This window comes from Electrona antarctica (genome assembly GCF_951216825.1).
Source record: "Electrona antarctica genome assembly, chromosome: 5".
Classification (NCBI taxonomy): domain Eukaryota; kingdom Metazoa; phylum Chordata; class Actinopteri; order Myctophiformes; family Myctophidae; genus Electrona; species Electrona antarctica.
Genome location: NC_136810.1, coordinates 36,700,355 through 36,723,945, shown reverse-complemented (window position 1 = coordinate 36,723,945; position 23,591 = coordinate 36,700,355). Strand labels below are relative to the sequence as shown.

The following is a 23,591-nucleotide window of genomic DNA, read 5'->3' as shown; positions in this document are numbered from 1 at the left end:
CTCCCGGTGCCACGGATGTTAGAACTTTGCGTGGGTGGGAATTAGCACCACTGCATTCCGTATTGTTCAATTAAAAGCATTTGTATCCGACCGCCGGCCACATTCTCAGTTCTTTTGTATGCTTTCAATACGCTCCTCTATCGGTTGGGAGGTGTATTGCACCCTGATACATTATAACATTTTCAGAAAATTGCCACCGATCGGATGAAAATGCTTTTTATTAAATAATACGGACTGCACGGCTGCTAATACCCGCCCGTGCACCGTGGCCCCGGGGGTGAGCAGCAGCACTTTATGTTTGAAAACTGAACGTTTATGTACATGACTACACGTTAACTTTGTAAATGTAGCAAAGAAGTTCCGCCATGACGCTATATAGCACGCTTCCATGATTATCTACAGTCTACTACAATACCCACAATCCTTGCTGATCTCCGGCGAATCACAAGAGCATAACAACTGACGTTTGCAGTGACCGCCAGTCATTTCAACAAAGTACCGTCTCTCATTTCTGATTTATCTTCAACCTCCCGATACAGTATGTGTTCTTTAACATCTTTTTTCAGACTTGACGAGAAAAAGTATTGGCTACTAGTTTGTTAAAGGCTCTTCTGAAAAACAAAACTGCATAACTGTGATGTATAATGTTTATTTTTTTTAAGCTTAGTGATTTTGGAAATTGATTAAATGCCAAACAACTGTGGATACGGGATCAGTGATGATAACAATTAGGTGTTGTGCCGAATTCTGCATGCCTGCCTGCCGTGCCCGGGGAAAATGCAAGTTCCGTGCCGACAGAGAGGGACCCCAGGCGGCATAAGTCGAATTAAACCTCCGTCTGCTCCAGTCCACATGGAAGTTTAATAGCAGCAAAGTTTAGTGTGTTACTTATAGGCTAGTCCGCTTTACAACCGCCACAAACACAGAAACCGACTGTCTGTGTCTGTGAGGCATGTTAACACGCGTACTCCCTCTGGCCTCTGCTATCAACAACATCCCTCATGGGTTCAAAGGGTAAGATAGATTGAAGACCCTCTCTTTGTGTTCCATGTTTGATGGCAGCATGTTGGAGTCAGTCACTGAGTGGTTCTGGTGGGATCGTCTATGGCTACCAGGTAACCTTACCTGGTCTCATCTAGAGGACCATGATGGACTGGTCTATGCGAAACCTTCTCATCTCTATGCTGCTCTGCCCTGTGCCCTGGGTCTGCTCGTCGCCAGATACCTGTTTGAGAGGTGAGGAGCGTGTGTGTGTGTGTGTGTGTGCTCACATTGATTTGTGGTTTAATTTGATTTATAGTTGGGATTGGGAACCATATTGAGACTTACGTACAGGTCCAACAAATGGTGTACACATGGAACCAAGTGGGGCCCATACAGGTCCATTTGGTTCGATTTGTACACTGTCTCAGATGAGGAAGATCACATTGAATTACATTTATAATGCATAATCTTTCACTCACCAATTTGTCCGGTGATGAGATCAGACCAGACCCAAAGGTCTGTATGAAAATAAGAAATAAATGAATCCTTAAGGTCATTACACACTGGCGAATTAGCGACGCGATTTATTCGTGCGAATAATTCGCCTTTTTTAAAAACCAATTGAAGTCAATGGAAGCTTCCACATCAGTGGCGAATGTGCGAATGCACAAGCCGCCTTTGCATTGGTGAGTTGGTCAAACTTTCTTTATATTTCTGCAACAGAGGAGAGGCTGGTCTGCATTTATTGATAATTAACATCGGTAGACAACTTGACTGCGTGTGCGTGCGTGCGTTTGTTTTGATTTGTGAGTTCTCTTGGCACAGTACCATGGGTGTGTACGCATAACAAAACCATGATGCTTCTATGCAACGATTGGTATGAAAAACATCATTGAAGCTGAGAAGGGCCATGCCAGTGTCGGCTATGGGGATTAATGTGGTTGACACGCACTGTAGGAGGAGAAGATGAGTTCAGATATGTACCAGTGCCACTGTCTGCTATTTCGTTTAAAGCTGCATTACACCTCAAGCAGACTGTAATTATGAAACCTTTTAATTAATTGTCTGGTTTGGGTGTTATTTTGTTCATAAAGTGCATGCTATTCTTGTGTGATCCTCAACACAGGATTTGATATATCCAGACTAACATTATTAGTATTGCCGCCACCACCAATAACTTCACTATGCCAGCTTGTGAATGTGATCGACATTTGCATTAATGTTTTATTTTTGCCACGGACATGCAAAACAAGTGATCAATGATATTACCAGAACACAAATGTATAGCCTACAGTACTAATAGACTCTTGACGTGTCATATATTGTCTACTCTATTCCACTGCGCTACACATTTTAAAATAAGTCACTTATCAAAACTTATTTTTGGGGAAAAGACGATCTACAAGCTCACAACACATTACGGCATGTTGTGACCTTGTAGATCAGCAATTGTCCTTTCTTATCCACTGTATACTGGCAGGTGGCCATCCTGAGACAGGCATTATATGTGGCATAATGCATGGTCCAAGTATATTCCATGTTTGGGATTTCAATAAAATGGTCTTATACAGTAAGTACAGTTGCAGTCCGAGAAAGGGACACTTAGCTGCAAAGGTGAATGGGTGTGCAGTATACTTCATATTCAGAGGACAGTGTTACTTGTACTTAAGTTGTACAAGCTAAACTAGTTTGTCAACGTAGCTTAAATAGTTTGTGTCAGTCCATTAAGGTGTGGTACTGTACTCTATGTTGAAGAGAAAACAATGCAATAGAAACGTACCTGAGATTCAAAACAGATAATTAAGTACATGATGAGTGATTCATGAAGGCCATGTCAGGATTTAAAGGAATGCAGTGTCACAATAGTAGTTTGATTAGGGTGCCCAACCTTGATCAGAGCTGAGGAGGAGGTCTGTGGATCAGGGAGAAAAACCGTGTCATAGAACTTAAATTAATTGAAAAATGATGTTCATTTGAAGAGTCAGAACTGTATTTGGTAGTCAAAGTTAAATCCAACATTGACCACTTTATTTTTTTTAATTTTATTGGTAGGCTATCTGTCTTGAGAAGCAGGAAGTGATAGATAGATAGATAGATAGATAGATAGATAGATTTTACACAAGTAAGACGCGCGAACGCGGGAAGCGTGACACACAGACAGACAGACCCTATTCTAGCCTTCACACGCACGCACGCACGCACTAGGCTATACTAGGCTGGATCTGGCTGGAGAAGGCTAGAATAGGGTGTACTACGCTGTACTGGACTCTAATAGGCTGTACTAGGCTCTTGTCAGCCCTGTAGGGGGGGATTTGTGGCTGTACTAGGCTGGAATAGGCTAGAATAGGGTGTACTAGGCTGTACGGCTCTTGTCAGCCCTGTAGTTCCTCGCACTTGGGAATAACCACTGCGTACACGGGCAATAGTTTTTACAGGTTTGTTATGTTTTGTCTTGTTTTGCTTTTGTTTGTTCTTTGTTTTTCTGTTGTATTTTCATACTTTATAGCTTTTTTGAATATTAAAAGGGCAGGCATTATAAGCTGAGGCTTCTGCCAACACTCCCTTTTGGTCAACAAAAAACCGAATACATTGTATAAGGTGTGTTTATTTTAAATGACCAATAAACTTGAACACATACATACATACATACATACATACATACATACATACATCATACATACAGAATGGTAGACCTGAGGCCTACCATACCATACCAGGCCTGCCTGGTATGGTTTGGTATGGTTTTTTGTTGACCAAAAATTCATTTTTATTTAATGAATGAATGAATTTTATTTATATATCACACCTCCATATAAGCATATCTACATACATACATACATACATACATACATACATATACATGTGTACATACATCCATACACACATACATATAAAACTGAAATTAGGAAAAACACTTGACATATAGATGTGTTTTTAAAAGCGGGCACTGTCTCCGCTTGCCTAAGAGTAAAGCGAGCCTACTGTCAGCTGTCCAGCAGTCCAAATATTATTAAATTAAATTTCAGAATGGTAGGCCTACCATACCAGGCCTCAAGCCTGAGGCCTATACCAGGCCTGAGGCCTACCATTGCGTGGCACATCTATGCACAAAATGTCTATGTTCACAGGCTTCTGTGTGCGGCCTAGAGGAGCAACTGAGCATGTGTAGAACCACTTCTTACACCTCTTCTTGTTTGGGAAACCCAGCCATTGTCTTGTTCATTGACATAGGCCAGGCTGGCTCTGTAGATGGACAGGGGACTGCATTCCCGTCACTGAGAGACCATCCATACTTAGTGAAGGAAGGGATGTCCCGCTTGGCAATGCACGTCCCTGCCAGGGATGAATGTCAACATAAACAGAGGAAATGCCAACAGAAACAGCAGAACAAAACCAAAATACAGCCAGAGTGATGTCTTTCTGCAAAGAAACACCCCAGAACAATAATATACTTAATAGAGGGAAATTATGGCTAAAATATTTATATATCTCTCGTGGTTAGAAGAAACCATGAGTTTGTATTTCTAGCTCATCTGGTTCAGAATTTAGAGCCAAACCCATTTCTGGGTGCTAGTATTGTGGTGGCCATATTGGATATCATGGAAACTTGCAATACAAAAACTGTTTGTATTCATATCATTGATCAACCTGTGAAGTTTCGTGGAAATATCCCTCAGTTAAAAATGTTGTCCTATTCACCCGCATTAGGCTAATGGGGGATAATATTGTGGCGGCCATATTAGATTTCCAGCAAATAAATTGACCGGTGTGTCCATATAGGTTGTGATTCTATTGGGTCATAGATATTATTTCTGGTGGACAACCTTTGACGTTATGGCAAATGAGGTATCCAAAACAAGGCGTGGTTTGCCCCCTGTGTAATAGGATCTGACAGGAAATGTAATGTCTCATGTTTGCAGCCATTTTGACAATATGCAAACTCAAGAAAATATGTCGCTTCTGTGCCATGAATCTTAGCCAATTGCTTGTGTTTGCTAAAACAGTCAACAATCATGGTTGTTGCTAAGGCTTTCACTTAGAGCTCCATATATGGGATAACCTATAGTCCCATATATGGCGATATCCAGAGCTGACATCAGATTAATGTAGAAACTCCAAAGATGGATATACACAGTGGTGACATCATCGTGACACTAGACTTGCACAACATAAAAGGCGGCTCCCAGCTTCTAAACCTCAGTTACCAAGCAACGCACATGGTATCTCCAACGATCCCAAATCCTCAGAATCTACAGCAGTCAAGCAAGACGCAGGATTCAGGATACAGCACATAGGACAAGACTCAAGACACAAGATCCAAGATCAAGAACACGTCAACACATACGAACCAAGGTGTCTGGCTTTACAACCCAAATACCTTGCATAGCTTTACGAAGACCACCATTCCAATTAGCGTCGTTAAACATCCCGGTTTAAGTTCGGATCGGACACCACTGCAGCGGGTCCTAGCCTAGACAACCAGCACTAGTTCGAGCTATTTAGTAATGGTAGAAATCATGGAAAAGCACTACTTCGGGTAGCCACCATCTTGTAAATATGCACAATAAGGGTCCAGACACACCCAATAATAAGAATAGGTATTCCATTGAGTATCTCATGGTCAGAAACCCCTAAATAGATACCAAGTTTGCGTTTCTAGCTCATCTGGTTCAGAAGTTCGAGCCAAACCTATTTTCTGTGGCGGCCATATTGGATTTCATGGAAACTTTCAATGCAAAAAATGTTCATATTCATATTATTGATCAACCTGTGAAGTTTCGTGGAAATATCTCTGTTAAAAAAATTGCCCTATTCACCCCCCATTATAACTAATAGGGGCTAATATTGGGGCGGCCATATTGGACTTTCGCCCAACAATTGACCAGGTTGTCCATATAGGTTGTGATCCTAGTGGGTCATAGATATTATTTCTGGTGGACAACTTTGTATGTTATGACAAATGCAGGTCAACCCCCTTTGCCCCCTGGGTAAGTTATTAGTGCAGCCACACCCGGCAGCCAGCAAAAAGTTCTCAATGGGCCCAAAAAGTAAGGGCTGGCCCTACTTGGGCCCTCATCACACCCTGTACGCTCAAGACACTGCCCCCGCTGCCACCCGTAGATCTCCATATATGGAGCTGACCTGTTCTGAAATTCCATATGTTGATCTGACCTCATCAAACCCTGTACACTCAAGAAAGACACGCTCCATTTATGGCCAGTACAGAATTCATTCCATATGTTGATCTGATCCCCCCCATGCCAAAGCGCCAGCGCTCACCCAGCAGTCTGCTGTCACCCAGGCGGATGCATGCACGCTCGCTTCTCGCCCTCAGGGCGTCTTACTGGTTGTATTAATACAATGTAGGGCTAATGACATTATTGAGGGTAGCCCCTCCTATATTCAGCTATAGTGTCGATTTTTGTCCTAACACAAACATTAAATGCCATTCACAATGAAAGGAGAATTTAAGTCATGTGTCTGAGCAAAGACTAAATTCCCATTGACAATAAATGGATAATGTACGATGAAAAGAGCGCCCCTCACTTCACACGGGTGTGATTTATTTTAAATCAGAAATGACTGTTTTTATTTGCAGCTTGAGTGGCCCATTTTAGCTGAACATAAAAAAAATAAGTCGGCTAAGCAGTATACGTGATCATCAGCATTATACGTGATGAAGGCCACCATTGTTTTTTTTTATTGATTTGTCAACCTTATCATTGACAACTGAGATTGCTTTCACCTGGCATTTACCCTGAGTAGTCATATATGAGTCCCGCCATAACAACCATAGACTGTTTTATGTCAAGTACACTTGTAGCGAGAATCATGTGCATCCATTGGCTGTTCAACTTTGAAAAGCAAGGAGCTAATAGGCTAAAAAAAACGGTGGCCCATCTTAGCTGATCAAGCTGATCAGGTGGCTTATTTTACATGAAAATGCTACATCTTAAAAATATGTGACCGCTTGTTTCAGAAGCTGTAGGGACTAAACTATTATAATTAAATACATTTATGTTAAATGTTAAATACATTTAACTTAAAGGACAACTTTAGTTTTTTTCAACCAAGGTTCATGTTTTAGGTTGTTATTAGAGAAAGCATAAGATGAGTGTTAATTTTTCTTCATTTGCTGCTTTCTTTCGTTTTAGGGATTTTAGCGGCTTTTGACAGGGGGGCGGGGGCATTCGAGCATGGGGCTAAATATGTATTTCTTTACAAAATATTATGGCGATTTATTATTTTATTATTTACTATAGTCCTAATATACCCCAGGAAATTACATCTGGCCACAGAAGATCACAGGATCTACTGAATGTGAAGGTAGCCTACTGGGGGGAAGCCACACTGTGTGTTATAGGCTCAATATGCAGTTTGACACATTCAGTAGATCTCGTGATCTTTTGTGGCCAGATGTAATTTCTTGGGGTTTAGTAGGACTATAGTAAATAATAAAAAAATAAATCGCTCTAAAGTTTTGTAAAAAAATACATATTTAGCCCCATGCTCGAATGCCCCCGCCCCTGTGTCAAAAACCGCTAAAATCCCTAAAACGAAAGAAAGCAGCAAATGAAGAAAAATTAACACTCATCTTTTACTTTCTCTAATAACAACCTAAAACATGAACCTTGGTTGAAAAACACTAAAGTTGTCCTTTAAACATATTAAACAGTCAATTATAATCATATAAACCCAATTTAGTGTCATGCATTGCTTTTTCTCAGTTTCCCAGGCTAATTACCAAAACGTGGCCCAAATTGGCTGACATCCCCCTATTTATAATTTTATCGACGGCACGGGTGAGCAGCCGACCGGCCGTCGATCCCAAATGACTCTGGACCACATCACGGTAGTGAAGAAGACAAGAAGTGGTGGAAACTGGAAAGGATAGTAGGATATACCAATAAACAAAATAGGTATTCGCGCACGCTGCACACCAATAGTGAGGAGGTGCTGACCACGGGACGGGAGACAAACTTGTAAAGGAAGGAGAGGTTGCACGCAGCACAGCTCGTAGTCACGAATCACGATACAAAAAACTTCTATTAAAGACCAACGTTTCGGCACCTGAGTGCCTTCTCTTCAGGGTATGAAAGAAAGGATACCAATTATGACAACGCAGGAGAGGAGAGGAGAGGAGAGGAGACTGGAGTGGAGGGGCGGCGAATATAATCGCACAATACGCGTCGCATTTAGATGTGTACACTGTATAGGCAAACGCGAATAAATTCGCCAGGCAAATATTTCGCATTTTCGGATCGCTTATTCGCATCGCGTCGCTAATTCGCCAGTGACCTTAGTCTCGTATTCAACACTGAATAAAAGTGTTGGACATTCAACCAAGATACGGGCTTGCCAAGAATTCTTGATTGAATGTTAAATCGGTCAATATTTCTCAATTGCTGCGTCCTGCACGGTCATAGAGAAAATATCCCCAGACAATAATTTAACCAAAAGACGTGCCTGCCAGAAGTTTTGGTTAGATTTTAAATCTGGAAAATATCCATCTTTTCATTGCCATGCAATGGGCTACCTTAAGATAATGTGACCGAGCAATCGATAATGCTAAGACCTGACAGAATTCTCTGTTTATTTTACTAGATTTACTAGATTTACAGCTAAATACAGCAATGTTCAATATCGCTCCCTGCAACTTCGCTGCAGTCAGGTCAAAGGTCACCAAGAGGAACTAAATGGGAGAAGCTCTTGCACAAGGCTATTTCCAGTAGCAAGTCATTGAGCAAGAGGAAGTTGTTGCAGCATCAGGGAGCAGAGATAGCAACGGCAGGTCGACTGCCTTTCCAACATCTCCTTTGTCGCCTGCCCCTCTTGTGTCTCCGCTTCAGCAGAGTGTGTTGCTCAGCAAGACCACTCGGCTGCCCCGGGGTCATTAAAGGTCGGGGAATGAAGAGGCCATATCTAAGCCTAACCGTGTCAGGTCTCAGAGTTAAGAAATTATATCAAATGTGGGTCTGTGCCCTAATGCATATCATACTCGGACTCCTTGAAAATCACAGGTCTAAATGAGTTTAATTCTCACCCCTCTTCTGTTGGATGTTCTAGGTATGTGGGCGATCTTCTGGCTAATGTTTTGGGAATCCGGGATGCAGTGCGTCTCCCAGCTGAGCCCAACCACGTCCTAGAACAATACTTCCACCACCAGACACGAGCCCCGTCACAAGTATGTTAACCACTTTATTCTACCACTGTTAAGCCCTCTAAACTGGACATTCAGTTGGATGCATGGATCATGGATGGATGGATGGATGCATGGATGGATGGATGAATTTTATTTTGTCATTGGACACACAAGTGTACAACGAAATGAATCTGTTGGCATCAATCCAATGCAGTACAAAAAGGCAATCATAGTAATGTAAAAGTTTGTTAGTAGTGGCATCCAGTAAGTGCCTCAGAACGAAAATACATCGCCTGGATGCAACTGGGACATATCCTCAGTGATGTATCCCAAGGTCATCGGGGTTTCGGGTCTCTCGAACATCATACCCCTCACTCGGGTGACCCAGCCGGGGTGATCAAGTCCCGACTTACGTCCCGACTACTTACCCAGTAGCTACCCTCGATCAGACCCACTAGGGAAAGACGGGGCCGCACAATCCGTTGGAACCACTCCGGAACTACTGTGCCGGGACTGAGAGGTACAATTCTGGTATGTGGAGGGACTAGGCTCTGTGGGTTGCCTCCTGTCCGGGCCCCTCCTACGTCTCACCAGGTCCACTCCTGCTCTCACCAGGAGTACCGCCAGGACCTGTGCGTTGCACCAGACTCCCAGCAACAGACACTTCATTCAGAAGCCAAGAATACTTTGCCGTTGTACTCTTCTCATATTGGGACGTTGATGGATGCCGATTTCCTCCAATCCGGCAGAAATCTCTGATCATGCAACATTAGGATATGCCACTGCCACTATATCTTCTAGTGAAGTGCTGTTTCAGGGCAATACAGCCATGTAATGGTAGGTGGAAACAATGTGGCCAGCCTGGCAGGTACCAGTAAATCCCTTCACTTCTTGTGTCTCAGGCTGATGTGAGTTCTCTCTGTAAGAAGACCAGCTGGTCAGAAAGAAAAGTTCAAATATGGTTTAGGCGAAGGAGGAACCAGGGGCGACCAGGCCTCCGCAAAAAGTTCCGTGAAGCCAGGTCAGCATGTTGTGCATGTTTGTTTGTGCATAATTATATGCATGTGTGCTGTACATTAGTGTGAGCATCTGTTGCTGTGTGCCCACATTGTGTCTGCCTGTTCACAGTTGGAGATGTGCATTCTACTTTTTTGCATTCATCGGGGGAATCTTAGCTGTCTATGATGTGAGTATCACTGCCACTAGTACTGAATGTTTTACTTCCTCATCAACGCTAAAATACCAAGGTGTATTTGAGAAACAGGGTTTCTCAAATCACTTAGTTAGACCTGAGTTGCACTCTACTTCAGTTCTTTTTTGTGACTTTTTTTTGTGGCTAGTATTGGAGAACGTTCCTCCCCAGAATAGGAATATCCTGGGGTTCAATTGGTTAAATATCAAGTATGAAGTTATTTTCGGTCTGCCCTTTAATGGAAACTGACATTCTCTAAAGTTGTCCTCTGTGACATACTGTATCTTAGGGGGGAAAGATTGGATAAGATTCTAAAAATTATCAGTGTAATTTAGGGCTGCCGTGGATGAAAAAGTTATTTACAAGGGTGCTCTGAGTCGAAAAAGTTTAAGAACCACTGCTCTAGAATACTTTGGGGTGATACTCTTCATCTACTTCATTGCACATATGAAAATGAGTGTACTCTCTACCCCCCCCCCCTCTCATACTGCAGGGTTTTCTCACACTTTCTCTGACAGTTGATGAAGTGTACTCACTGTACATTCTAACATGTATGAGCATGTCGATTTTCAGCACTGCTTTTAAATGTGTTTCATCATCACCTCCCTCATACTGTTCTTCTGTGTGTGTTTTTAGAAGCCTTGGTTTTATAATCTGAGGGAGGTTTGGGTAGGCTTCCCTAAACAGGTAAGACTGAATTCCTCTCATAAAAAGGTCGCACAGTATTTCAAGTGTGATTTCATCTAGTGCTGACGTGTGTGTCTCTCTATATGTCTGTGTTGTCATGTAGTCTATGCTGCCATCTCAGTACTGGTATTACCTCATCGAAATGGGCTTCTATCTCTCTCTGCTCCTAAGCCTCACATGTGATGTGAAACGGAAGGTCAGTGCACTGTTACTGTATGTATCTCAAACAGAGACAACAATGAAAGAGTTTAATTTTAAAGCACTCAAATTATTTGCATTATTTGGTTTCCTGGGTCCGATTCAAATACAGTATATGAAATACAGGTTTCATATACTCATTCATTGACCAATATTTTAAGCAGAAAGTAATGAATCCCTCAATGTCACTCGTTCAAATAATGTACAGTACATACATATCATCTGATTCCATGCGTGTTTTTGTTTGTCTGTGTATAGGACTTCATGGAGCAGGTTCTCCACCATTTAGCCACACTGACCCTGCTGGGTTTCTCCTGGATTTCTAATTATATCCGCGTTGGAACCCTTGTCATGGCAACACATGACTCTGCGGACATATTTCTGGAGGTAAAGCCCAATTTCGCAGTGACTTACCCTATTGGCCTGAATATAAGACCAATGGAAATATCCTTAAACAAAAGAGTCGTATTATAATCGGGGACTTGACTATTTGACATTGAGTCGCCTTATATTCGGGACAATACTGGCATCATCATCATGGGCGCTCGAGTGGCGTGCGGGGGGAGTAACTGTTCACTACCGCGGCCTAGTGGTTAGAACGGTACGCAAGAAGGTTGAAAAGTTGACTCTAAAATGAAGATGCCAAGGATTCGTCAGCGAGGCTTAGAGTCTGTGTTACTTCTGTGTTGTGTAGCATAACGAGTGACATCGCTGTCAAATCATTGGTGTCTTTACCATTCACCTGTGTTCAGTGAGCAGCAGCATAACGACAACAAGCTGTAGTCTGTTCTTTTTGAGACACACATACAGGTTCGGCGTGGCCAAATGTGCCATAGTTGTTGAGGATAGGGCTAAAGACTATTGGAATTGCATTACAGAACCTACATGTTGTTACATTTTATGTTTTTTCTTCGTCCTTCTTCATGGTGTAGACCACGTCCTGAATGAAACGTCATGTTTGACGCATGTGTAGGCAGAAGAATTTTGTCACGCTCGCACTGATTAAACAAAACACTACGGGATTATTATTTCATGTCAAAACATTCAAGACAAGTATCAGAAGATGATTTAATCCAGGTAAAGTAATGCGTCACTCTGCATGTTTACCTAAAGTCTTCCCAGTTATTTCTGAAAAAGACATAGGCCAGTCAACTTTGTTTTTGTATGATGATGATGATGCAAGCCGGTCCGCAAACATTTTATGAACTGTCAGACAGGTAACTTGGGAACATGTTGGCCATGTTCAGGTGAGGGAAGCCAGGCATTGAGGGCAGTCCAGCAGCTCCTATGGGCTGGGGCGGACTCGGAGCCTGTTGATTTGGAATGTTGAATGCTCTACGAGCAATGTCTTCCCATTGGGGGCTCCGCACTGGCAGATGTGCCAGTACGGTAGAACAGTAGTGACAAAACACAGACATGTGTGGGGGGGATTCATTGCCTACAACTAATATCCGCATAAAATAACTTTGTTCGGGGGCAGCCGGGCTTGTTGAACGCTAGACCACACACACCCACTCCAGTAAAGGTGGTGGTTGGTGCTTGTGATAACTGTGTGGGTGGTCTTTGCATTTTCAAGAAATCCTTGTGCCCATGTCTTGAGCGGAAATCTGGGTCAAGGATCTGATTTGCAAGTCCTTCTCTCCTCTAAGCTAAAGTGAAATGCCTCAAAATGTATACATCAAGGAATAACCACTTTTCCCTCATCATCGACAGGGTTCAAAAATGTTATTCTATCTCAAGTGGAAGTTGTCTGCCAATGTCATCTTCATGGTGTTCACACTCCTGTTTATACTGACAAGACTTGTCATTTTGCCTTTCTGGTGAGTTACATTAACAACAAAATATTTAATAAAAAACCTATTGTAGAAGCTTTCTATACTTGCAAGTTGCAATACATTTAGCCCACTTTTCTTTTTACATGACGTCTTAATGAAGTAAATAGTAAGACTTTTCATTTCCAACGAGCAGAGTGTAAATGTACTCCCTTCTACACTGCATACACTACATCTTATTTCATTTAGACTTGCTTTACTTTATTTTATGCATGGTGTTGCCTTATATTTTATTGCAAAAGCTCTGTTATTAAAAAATACTATGCAAATAAAGGTAATATGTGTCTGTTTAATGTCATCTTCCCCAGGTTGATTCACTGTACATGGGTTTATCCTCCGGAGTTTTATCCTCCCTTCTTTGGCTACTACTTCTTCAACGCCATGCTGTTTTTGCTGCAAATTCTTCACCTCTACTGGGCTGTTCTTATAGCACAAATGTTGTATAAGTCCTTCTGCGGCAAGGTATTGTGTTGTTTGTGTGCATACTCTTGCAGCAAAAATATACGTTACACATGTCTTTTATTGTCCCAGCAACATGTCTTTTCAACATTCCTTCTTCGTACTCCTTCACATTTTGTCCATGTCTCTCTTTTGTCTCGCCTCGGTTTCGTAGCTGGAAGGGGATGAGAGGAGTGACGAGGAGGAAGATGAGAGTGAAGAGGAGGAACATGAGAGCGACGCCCTGGAGAAGCGCAACAATGGGCTGAGTGACAAAAATGCCTATGGAGTCAGAAGTCGTGCCAATGGACAGACAGCGAAAGACAAACTGAGAGACTAATGAAGTCTGAGAACCACACACCCAAATGCCAGCAGTTGGCAAGAGTCAAGTGCTGACCTTAAATTACCCACTGACATCAGAGGAGCCAAGACACTTGACCAGAATGATGTTGAGATAAACTTTGAAGGATGTTGTTTGAGTCATAATTGCATGGTTTTTCAATAAATCGTACATATGAATATTTGGTCGTCTTTGCCATTAGGAAACATTTTTTACTTGTTTATATTTTAATTGTTTATATATTTAATATGAATAACTATATAAGATTTAAGAAACATATTTACATTGTCTGGCTGCTAGACCCCACAATGCTCTTCCTAAAGGCATTCCTTAAAATGTATATCATAATTTTATAAATTGATCAAGAGTGGGTGATATTAAAATATACCCTATTTTTAGAATAGTCAATTTCAAGTTAATGGAATTAAATTAAATTAAACCTCATTTTGGCTGGGGAGTTGGGACCATAGCCTAAAACAGACCACCAGTCCTTGATTGAGTTCCAGGTGGTCACGGAAAAGAATACCAGCACTCACGTTATATCCAGTAGATTTCTTGTTTATTATTTCAATAATAAACAAGAATCCTACTGGATATAACGTGAGTGCTGGTATTCTTTTACATGAACTGCCCTGAACCGTGCACCTGCCACTAGAACCGTGCACCTGCCACTAGAACCGTGCACGGTGCCACTAGAACCGTGCACCTGCCACTAGAACCGTGCACCTGCCACTAGAACCGTGCACCTGCCACTATTTCTTTGGGCTACTCAACTGAGTGCTTGCTCCTCTTCCTTTCTTCAAGTTCCAGGTGGTCCCCAGCTAAATGATGAACAGTTGGTAACCACATGGACCCTTATAGATCTTTTAACTCTTGAGAGTGTAATATGAGTTTAATTTTATGCTCTCAAGAGTTACATTATTGTTAAAGGACCACTTTTCACAAATAATCATGAAAAAATGGCGCAATTCTTTTCTACTCTGTCTGTGTCCCATGGGAGGTCTGTGGGCAGTTCAGAAACCGTCTTCCAGTGACATCATCGATGGGGAATACAAGCTAATAGAAACTGCAGGCTTACTAGTCCTGAAAAGTTGCAATGCGAAAATGGAAGCTATCGTTCTCATTTATGATAATAAAAAACAATCTGCCTAATGATGATGTCACTGGAAGACGGTTTCTAAAATGCCCACAGCCCTCCTATGAGACACAGACTGAGTAGAAAAAAATCATGCCATTTTATCATGATTATTAGTGAGGACCTATTATATGAAGATAGGTTGAAAAGTGGAGAAGTGGTCCTTTAAACATCTACATTACTCAATTTACAAGAAGTCTACACAATTAGAGAATGTAGAATAATTGTTATTTTGATTAATGTTTGCCTGTTATCTATCCTAATGTACCACATCAATAAAATCGTATCTGACGATAACAAAATATTCGAAGTTTTGGGTCTGAGTGGCTAAATCTCATTGAATGGAGAGGTCCGTGCCGTGGCTCAAATGTTACCCACTCGCCTAAAATATAGGTTGGGACCTAGCTGGGACCTCGTGTAAAACCCTCATGGACCTCTGGGTGTCGCCACCTGACCTCAGTCTGAATACTGATTCAACACTTCCAGCACTGGCCTCGACTAGAACGCCCTCTAGTGATCATCAGCGGAAACCTCATTTCTCCATGAGGATCAAGCTAGCATTCATTAGTGTTACCATAGATACGATTACACAAACTATGCGTGTGTGGTAAAAGCAACACTATAAGTAAAGCTACCATAATTTTGTTTTAGTATTACATATTATCTGATATCCGATATGACTTATACCAGAACCTACCACCATAAGGTGCGCCTCGGGAACTGGAACGAAGACCTACACTTGGAAGAGGTTTGTTAAGAATTCAGACTAGGCTAACGTCTTCAACGTTTTTCACATTTTCAGAAATGTTTTAAATTGTGCTACAACTGCAAGTTAAACCTTTTCATAGATTTAATTGTTTGATAGACGAAAATATTTTGTGCCAGGCAGCTAGGGACCATGCAGGAGTCCCATAAGAGAAGATTTGTTTAAACATTTTTGAAATAATTCACGATTAATCTAGATTTAAAAATATATATAGGCCTATAGCTCACAACACGTCATAATGCAGCATGATGTGAGCATCTACATGGAATAGCCCAATAAGTAGATAAAATAGTGTTAAAGTGGTTAAATAGATTATTTTTGTAACAATTTAGCTGGAGACCTGCTGGAACCCTCTCAAGGAGCCTCCTGGGGGTCCCTGGACCCCACTCTGAGAAACTTGCTACTGTACAGTATATTGGGCTGCCACTGTGTCTGCAGCATGCCAAAGCAGAATCCTATGTAAACATACTTGTAACATTTTTTATCTTATGCAGGATTCATTGAAAGAGTTTTTGCAGAAGAAAGCCAGGGGAGAGCTCACAGTGCAGAAAATAGACTTCCTCAAACAGAACATTCTCAGACAGGTAAAGTCTGGCCAATACCTATTTAGACTTATTAGTATTTAGTCCACTCCTCAGTCAAGAGCTTTCATACAGTATTTCCAATATTTAGATAATAAAGTCATCCATGCCATGCAAAAAATATAATTATTATATTATTTATTACATAATTGCACTGGTGACAGTATCCCTGTCGTGTCCTTGTGCTGCAGGTGAATCTGTCTGCTTCAAAGGACGGTGGGTTGCACATTGGGGATGTTGTGATGCTGGTGAATACAGGAGGACCAAGTAGGGAGCGCAGTGCAATCAGTATCAATGCAGACATCAATAACTTGTCAAAGGCTCATAATCCTCTCATTCAAGCTCCGTGTGGACTCACTGCGGGAAGAAGTGTACAGCCCTGCACACGTACTGCCTTCATTATCACCAGGTACACACACACACACACACACACACACACACACGCACGCAGTAATATGCTTACACAGAGGCACCTGACCTCATGAAGATTGTAGATTGTAGTGTTTGGGCTTTCCACTTAATATTTACTTGCTTATCTAGTGAAGTATATAGGCTACTGAATGTGTGTATATGGTAACCATCACTTTAAAAGGATATTTCACTTTAAAAATATATATATATTTTATCGTCTACTCAGGCTTATGTGAACACCCCAGGCATTTTCTTTTCCTTCCGTTTGTTTTTGTGGCTTTCGCCTTTATTTTATATTGATAGAGGGATAGATAGTAGGCTGACAGAAAATGGGGAGAGAGATGGGGGGGGTGACACGCATGTAGGCCGTCGGGAACGGGAGCCGAGCCCGCGGCACACTGCCAGACTGGGCTGCCAGCCAGGGTGCATGCCTGCATGGACCACTGAGCCATGGCTCAGGCCCCCCAGACAGTTTTTAGGTTGATATTGTCCTTCTAATGCGTGAGGCAGTGCTTTTTCATTGACTGTTTGCATTTATTTGTAATAATTATTTTAGACTTTTTTGTCTTGAGACTAAATAAATATAAACAGTAAAAATCACACCCGTGTGAACTGAGTGGTGTAAGGTATTATATAGCCTGATCAGCTCTAATCTGACGTAATGTCTGACGTAATGAAATCACACCCGGGTGAACTGGGTGACCGTAGCAACATTACATTACATTACATTACAGTCATTTAGCAGACGCTTTTATCCAAAGCGACTTACAATAAGTGTATTCAACATAGGTAGGGAACAAAAACTACTAATCACCAGAAGTCTTTAGTGCATTTTCTGCAAAAACAAGCAACCAAGAGTATACCTAGCGCTAAGGTAAAAGTGCAATATATCAGCTACCTATTTCCTTAAACAGATGAGGCAAAATAGCTAAATCAAATGAGCATGAGCTAAAACAATTAAGTGTATCGACTAAACAAGATCCAATAAACAATACAACAATAGAAAACAAGCGTTCGTACAACTAGTTAACAACAAGTAGGTCAGGCAGAGAGGAAGGGTAGTGTTTCCTGAAGAGGTGGGTTTTCAACCTGCGGCGAAATATGGGCAGTGACTCTGCTGTCCTAACATCAGTGGGGAGTTCATTCCACCACTGTGGGGCCAGAACAGAAAAGAGTCGTGACCGTGTGGATCGGCCAGAAGGACCCTTGAGTGACGAGGCAATCAGTCGCCCCGAGGTGGCAGACCGAAGTGGTCGGGCAGGGGTGTAGGCATCGACCATAGCCCGGAGGTAGGAAGGAGCTGTTCCTTTCACTGCCCTATAGGCTAACACCAGGGTTTTGAACTGGATGCGGGCCGCTACGGGGAGCCAGTGTAGAGAACGGAGAAGGATGGTTGTGTGGGAGAACTTGGGGCGGTTGAACACCAGCAACCATGCTCATTTTTTGCGCACAGACAGACAGACAGACAGACAGACTAACAAAGCCAGTTGTAGGAGTGGTTTACACCACTCAAAAACATGGACCGCTCACATATTAGAAGGACAATATCAGTCACCAGAAAAAAGGTTGGGTGTTTTCGATGAATCTATCATCCTACTATAAATGTGCCACGTCTCTGTGTGTCTGCATGCGTGCGTGCGTGTGTGTGTGTGTACGGTTGTAATGCACGTAACTCAAGAACCGTTTGCCCCACCGACTTCATATTCGACACCCCCGCAGTGCAGCCCGGTATCGAGTCGGTCGGACCCACAGTTGTCCAGAACCACCATAAAGGCTCTGGTCAGGCTCTGCCTGCAAATTGATTACTTAACCACTCCACTTTTCACAGTCAGTTTGCACTCTTTAGACACAGGCAGACAGACAGATACAGAGATCTCCATGACAGGCAGATACAGATATCTCCATGTGGGACACAGACAGATAGTTAAAACGGGTTTTTATGACAACAGGTATTGCATACTACAGATATCTCCAGGCACAAAAGGGACACAGACAGATAGTTAAAACGGGTGCTATGACAACAGGTATTGCATACTACAGATATCTCCAGGCACAAAAGGGACACAGACAGATAGTTAAAACAGGTGCTATGACAAGTTGACAACGGGTATTATTAGGTTCTCAAGTTGCATCGCTCTCAAGTAGGCCAGTGGCCGACGGGCACGTACAGCCAGGTCTAGTCCTACTAAAAATGCGCTGTGTGTCGTAACTCGAGAACAGTTTGCCCCACCGACACACGTGTTCCACACCCCCGCAGGGAGTGCAGTGCCCGGTATCGAGTCGGTCGGACCCACGGTTCTCCAGAACTGCCACAAAAGGCTCTGGTCAGGCTCTGCCAGTGGACCTAATGAGCCTAAATCCCCTCACCTGTGCAATTTCCAGCCTCTGCCTCAGCCAATTGATTGCCATGTCAACCTCACTACTTAACCAGTCCAGTTTTCTCAGTCAGTATGCACTCAGACACAGGCAGACAGACAGATACAGAGATCTCCATGTGGGACACAGACAGACAGTTAAAATGGGTGGTATGACAACATACTAGATCTCCATATACAGTATGGGCACAAAAGGGACAGACAGATAGTTAAAACGGGTGCTATGACAACGGGTATTATTAGGTTCCCAAGTTGCATCGTTCCCAAGTAGGCTGGTGGCCGACGGGCACGTACAGGTCTAGTGGTTAAAATGGAGTTTGAAGTTACAATGGGTTTGTATAGGAAGGGGGCGGGGCATCTAAAATTAATATCAAATATCGAAATACTGAATCATGCAATGTAAAAACTGTCTGGGGTGTTCACATAAGCCTGAGTAGATGATAAAAATTTTTTTTTTTCTTTTTTGTGAAGTGAAATATCCCTTTAACTTTGCATTCACAGCACACGTTAATATATATGTGTAACAGTGCTTCTCTGTGTTCAGTGTAGATGGCGGTCCGGAGGGATCAACTCTACATTTTGAGCAAAGCTTTGCTCTGAAAACAACCAGTGGCTTTGCTGGAGGGGTGAGTCACCTCAGTACATAGTAAACACACTCATCATGGACTTCTAAATATGAGGCACTGGAATTTGCACATCATTAACTAGGCTATAACAGAACAGTACCTAAATAGATCACATTCTCAGTCATCAGGGTTAGGGACATATATACTCCTGCCAGTGCTCTTGACCATCAGAGATGGAGCTGGTTCCTGATGATGGGTCAAGAAGAGACATTTATCCACAGGGATTCATAAATAAAACACTGTGTGGTGGTAAAATTGTTTCCCCTCGTTCTTCAGCTGTATCTGACCAGTGACCACCGGACCTTTCAGAAGGTGAATGAATACATTTAATAATACATTTTAATTATTTTCTTACGGATTTATTTTGTAATTATCATCACATGGACAACATATATGTTGGGTTTGTGGATAGCAATAGTTGACCACAAACCTCTTTAAATAATTACAATTCAATGTATTAATGCCAATGTATTTTACCTCCCTACTTATTTATCGCTTTAGGAGCATTTATGTAGCAGTCAAACCTAAATACTGTGATCTGATTCAAAGTGTGCTAAGGTGTCTCGTCTCCAGGAAGTGAGTTTGGATGAGGATAGTTCTTTCATTTCATGGTGGAAGATTGTGCACTTTGACCCCCAGGAGAGGCTTGAATATGAGGGTCTGCCCGTCCCTGTAAGTCCGATTCTCTCACTTGTCACATCTTTTCTCTACTCTCCAATCATTATGTCACAAAAAGTGTATGTACATAACATACGATACAGATATACGTCTAACCCTAACCCATTTAGGTCATAAATAAAATAATGTCATCATATTTTAATGTTTTATTATTCACAAAAGTAAACCTAGATAAGTGCTTTATAGTCTTGGAATGTTGTGTTTTGGAGGGGGTCAAGGACATATACCCATTACTATTTGCTATTATTCAGAGATAGCGTACAATGCATAGCAATTAAACACCAGTATATTATTTTAACACATATTTTGTAACTCCCTCTTTGTATCCCTACAGGCGAATGCCAAAGTACTGATCATGCATTGCAAGACAAACCAGGCTCTTGCTGTTCTCAATGACCAGAAGCTATGGTAATTTATCCTTTTTCGATTTAAAATAACCTAAAAAAAAAACCAGCAGAGTAGTGCTGCAGCTGACAGTTCTTTCTGCAGGACCACGTATGGCAACGAGTACGAGGTGACAGCCCACACTTTCCTGGACTCCCACAGAGCCGAACAGGACAACAACCACTGGATGGTATCAACATGTGACCCTGCAGGCGAGGGGCTTTTGCTTCTTGACCGTCCACAAACGTCAGACAAAGCTGAAGAGCTCCCACTCACAGAACCTAGCATGTAAGCCTGTGGGATCCATTCCACACTAATGCCTGTGCAAACATGGCAGAGTAATAGACCTATAGAACAAAACAAAAAATCTTTTTCTTTTTTTAATATACTGTAAATATGTCAATAAATGTGGGTTCTCTGAGAATGGGTTAATAATTTGTTCTTGGTGTGGTTCTTCTTAAAGGGGCATTCCACTCATTTTCAACATTTTACTATGTCATTAATATACCTTAGAGCTGTTGTGTGGAAATAATAAAAATGTCCCCCCATTCTGTGTTTCCTAGAACTGGAGATCTGAAAAAAATCATTAACATGGTGAAACACATCTTGATGATGTGATCAAGATGTGTTTCACCATGTTAATGTTTTTTTCATACTTACAGTTCTAGGAAACACAGAACGGGGGGATGTTTTTTATTATTTCCACACAACAGCTCTAAGGTATATTAATGACATGACGTAAAATGTTGAAAATGAGTGGCATTCATTTTCAAGGAGTTGAAATGTATTATTAATGTTGTAAAAACAATGGAATACTACAATTTAGCAAAGAAATTCCATGACCACAAAGTGACAACTTCTATGTTCAATTGCTTTCTCCTGGACAGCAGATCATGAAAGATACATGCTGCAGATGCACTGGGACGCATTCATTTTAGTTTAGTTTAGCTTATTTGATCATCTTTCGGTTTCAAATACAAATTTTACAACAATGAATGGAAGCTGTTACATGAAGGTGATCAAAGGGAATAGGCAGAAGCTGAAAGCTTATACATGCCTATCCTACTTACAACAGAACATAATTAAGTACGGCTGCAATTTGAAACTGCCCCCCCTAAAATCTGAATGGCCCATATACTGTAGAAGTGTCTATTTGTATGTCTCTAAATGTTTTGATGAATTGAACAAGGTGGACCCTCTTGTAAACAAGTGTAATGCTTTATTGGGTCGTCCACTCACAGTTAACAGTCTTTGTATTGAGTTGTGCTTGGAATGTACTGTAATTCTGCAAACTGTTAATAAATATTTCAATCAATCAATCAATCCTGTTCGATCAAAGTAATCCTGTTTTTTATTACATCTTGGATTGGATGTCCTGATCTGATCAGAAATCAGAGTGATCCCAATCCAGATTAAAAGTTTTGAACTCCTTTCATTTTGTGTTTCTGTAAGGTAGCGAATGGAGGTGAATGAGAGAAGTGTGGTGCACTGCTGATTGAGTGTGAAGTGGCTGATTGAACCCAGATGCTGATTGATACTGACTGATTCAGAACAGGTGGGTTGCGCACATCCAGTTCCTTGCTGGTGCTGGACACGAAAAGACTATGAAAGGATAAAAGTCAGCACACAGCTTTACTCCTCAGTGTTTCGTTTATTATTTTAAAAAAACACTACAGATTCACAAAGTTTCGGCCATTGTTGGCTTCATCAGGGTCACCTAGGGGTGGGCGATATGGTGATAAATAACGTATCGTGATAAAATAATACACCAAGACGCCTGAGGGCGAGGTCGTGTGCACGCATCCGCCTCGTTGATGGCAGACTGCTGGGCGAGCGCTGGCGCTTTGGCATGGGGGGTCAGATCTAGCCTGGGTAACCCCCCCCCCCCTCGCCAGATTTTCATTCTGGCAGAATTAAATGTTGTCCAACAGGGAAAGTGGTTAAACCAGGCTAGGTCAGATCAACATGGAATTAATTCTATACTGGCCATATAAGGAGCATGTCTTGAGTGTACAGGGTTTGATGAGGTCAGATCAACATATGGAATGTCAGAACAGGTCAGCTACATACAGTATATCTAAGGGTGGTAGCGGGGACATTCTCTTGAGTGTACAGGGTTTGATGAGGGCCCAGGTAGGGCCTGGCCTTAATTTACGGTCCTGTTGAGCAGTGGCGTATTCACAATAAGGCGAAGCCAGGCCGCTGTCTGTCCAAGTCTCGATCTAGCCTCTCCTTGAAAACCATTCCATTGGCCCCTCGCCCATTCACGGACGTGTCCATTCCGTGGCGCGACCCTCCCATAGATGTGCAAATGTACACGCCTTTGTGTTCAAGCCAAGGGGAGGAGGTGGGGGATTGTCCAGGGCACTAATTACCCTTCCAATAACCACATGTACTGAACTGCCTGTTTACTAGTGTACAAAGATTAAATGTGCACGCAGAAGTACAACGAAAACCTCTCGCCTAAATGGTCTGTGTCTCGTAGCGTTTGAGAGAGGTTTAACCGAAGGTCTGAACTACGATTCTGTTATAGAGATTTTCAGGCGAAAGTCCCCCCGCCGTCTCATGTTCTGAGACATCACTAAGCGTGAACACTATTTGATTTTGCTGTTAATGCTGTCAATGAATCACTCATTTGTGCTGGCGTCATGTTCGCCTTATCTGTAATGCTGCAACTGTCTGTGCAAAGACACCTTATTTATTTATATTGTCTTTATTAACATTTCGATGTGTTCTTGTTGCTTTCTGATAACTTTGGGGCAGGCCCGTCTAGAGTTTGAATGGACAGGTGGGCCTGTTGAAAACTGCCGGGCGCGGCTGC

The 23,591-nt window shown here is 42.1% G+C and overlaps 2 protein-coding genes across 2 annotated transcripts; both read left to right on the top strand.

Moving 5' to 3' along the window:
• The first annotated feature begins 397 nt into the window (after positions 1–397).
• cers3b (ceramide synthase 3b) lies at positions 398–13,995 on the top strand. The gene is made up of 11 exons (XM_079501737.1): positions 398–538; positions 1,063–1,236; positions 9,052–9,169; positions 10,030–10,148; positions 10,256–10,313; positions 10,956–11,006; positions 11,110–11,202; positions 11,463–11,591; positions 12,918–13,024; positions 13,345–13,498; positions 13,650–13,995. Exons 2-11 carry the CDS (start codon positions 1,064–1,066, stop codon positions 13,812–13,814), a joined length of 1,167 nt encoding a protein of 388 aa, XP_079357863.1. The 5' UTR covers positions 398–538; position 1,063; the 3' UTR covers positions 13,815–13,995.
• A 1,630-nt stretch (positions 13,996–15,625) lies between these two features.
• Positions 15,626–21,110, top strand: cfap161 (cilia and flagella associated protein 161; the record flags this gene model as incomplete). Its single annotated transcript, XM_079502300.1, has 8 exons — positions 15,626–15,697; positions 16,210–16,299; positions 16,488–16,705; positions 19,627–19,708; positions 19,985–20,020; positions 20,258–20,380; positions 20,721–20,794; positions 20,876–21,110. The coding sequence occupies 8 exons, from the start codon at positions 15,626–15,628 to the stop codon at positions 21,060–21,062; spliced, it is 882 nt and encodes a 293-aa protein (XP_079358426.1). The 3' UTR covers positions 21,063–21,110.
• Between the last annotated feature and the right edge of the window lie 2,481 nt (positions 21,111–23,591).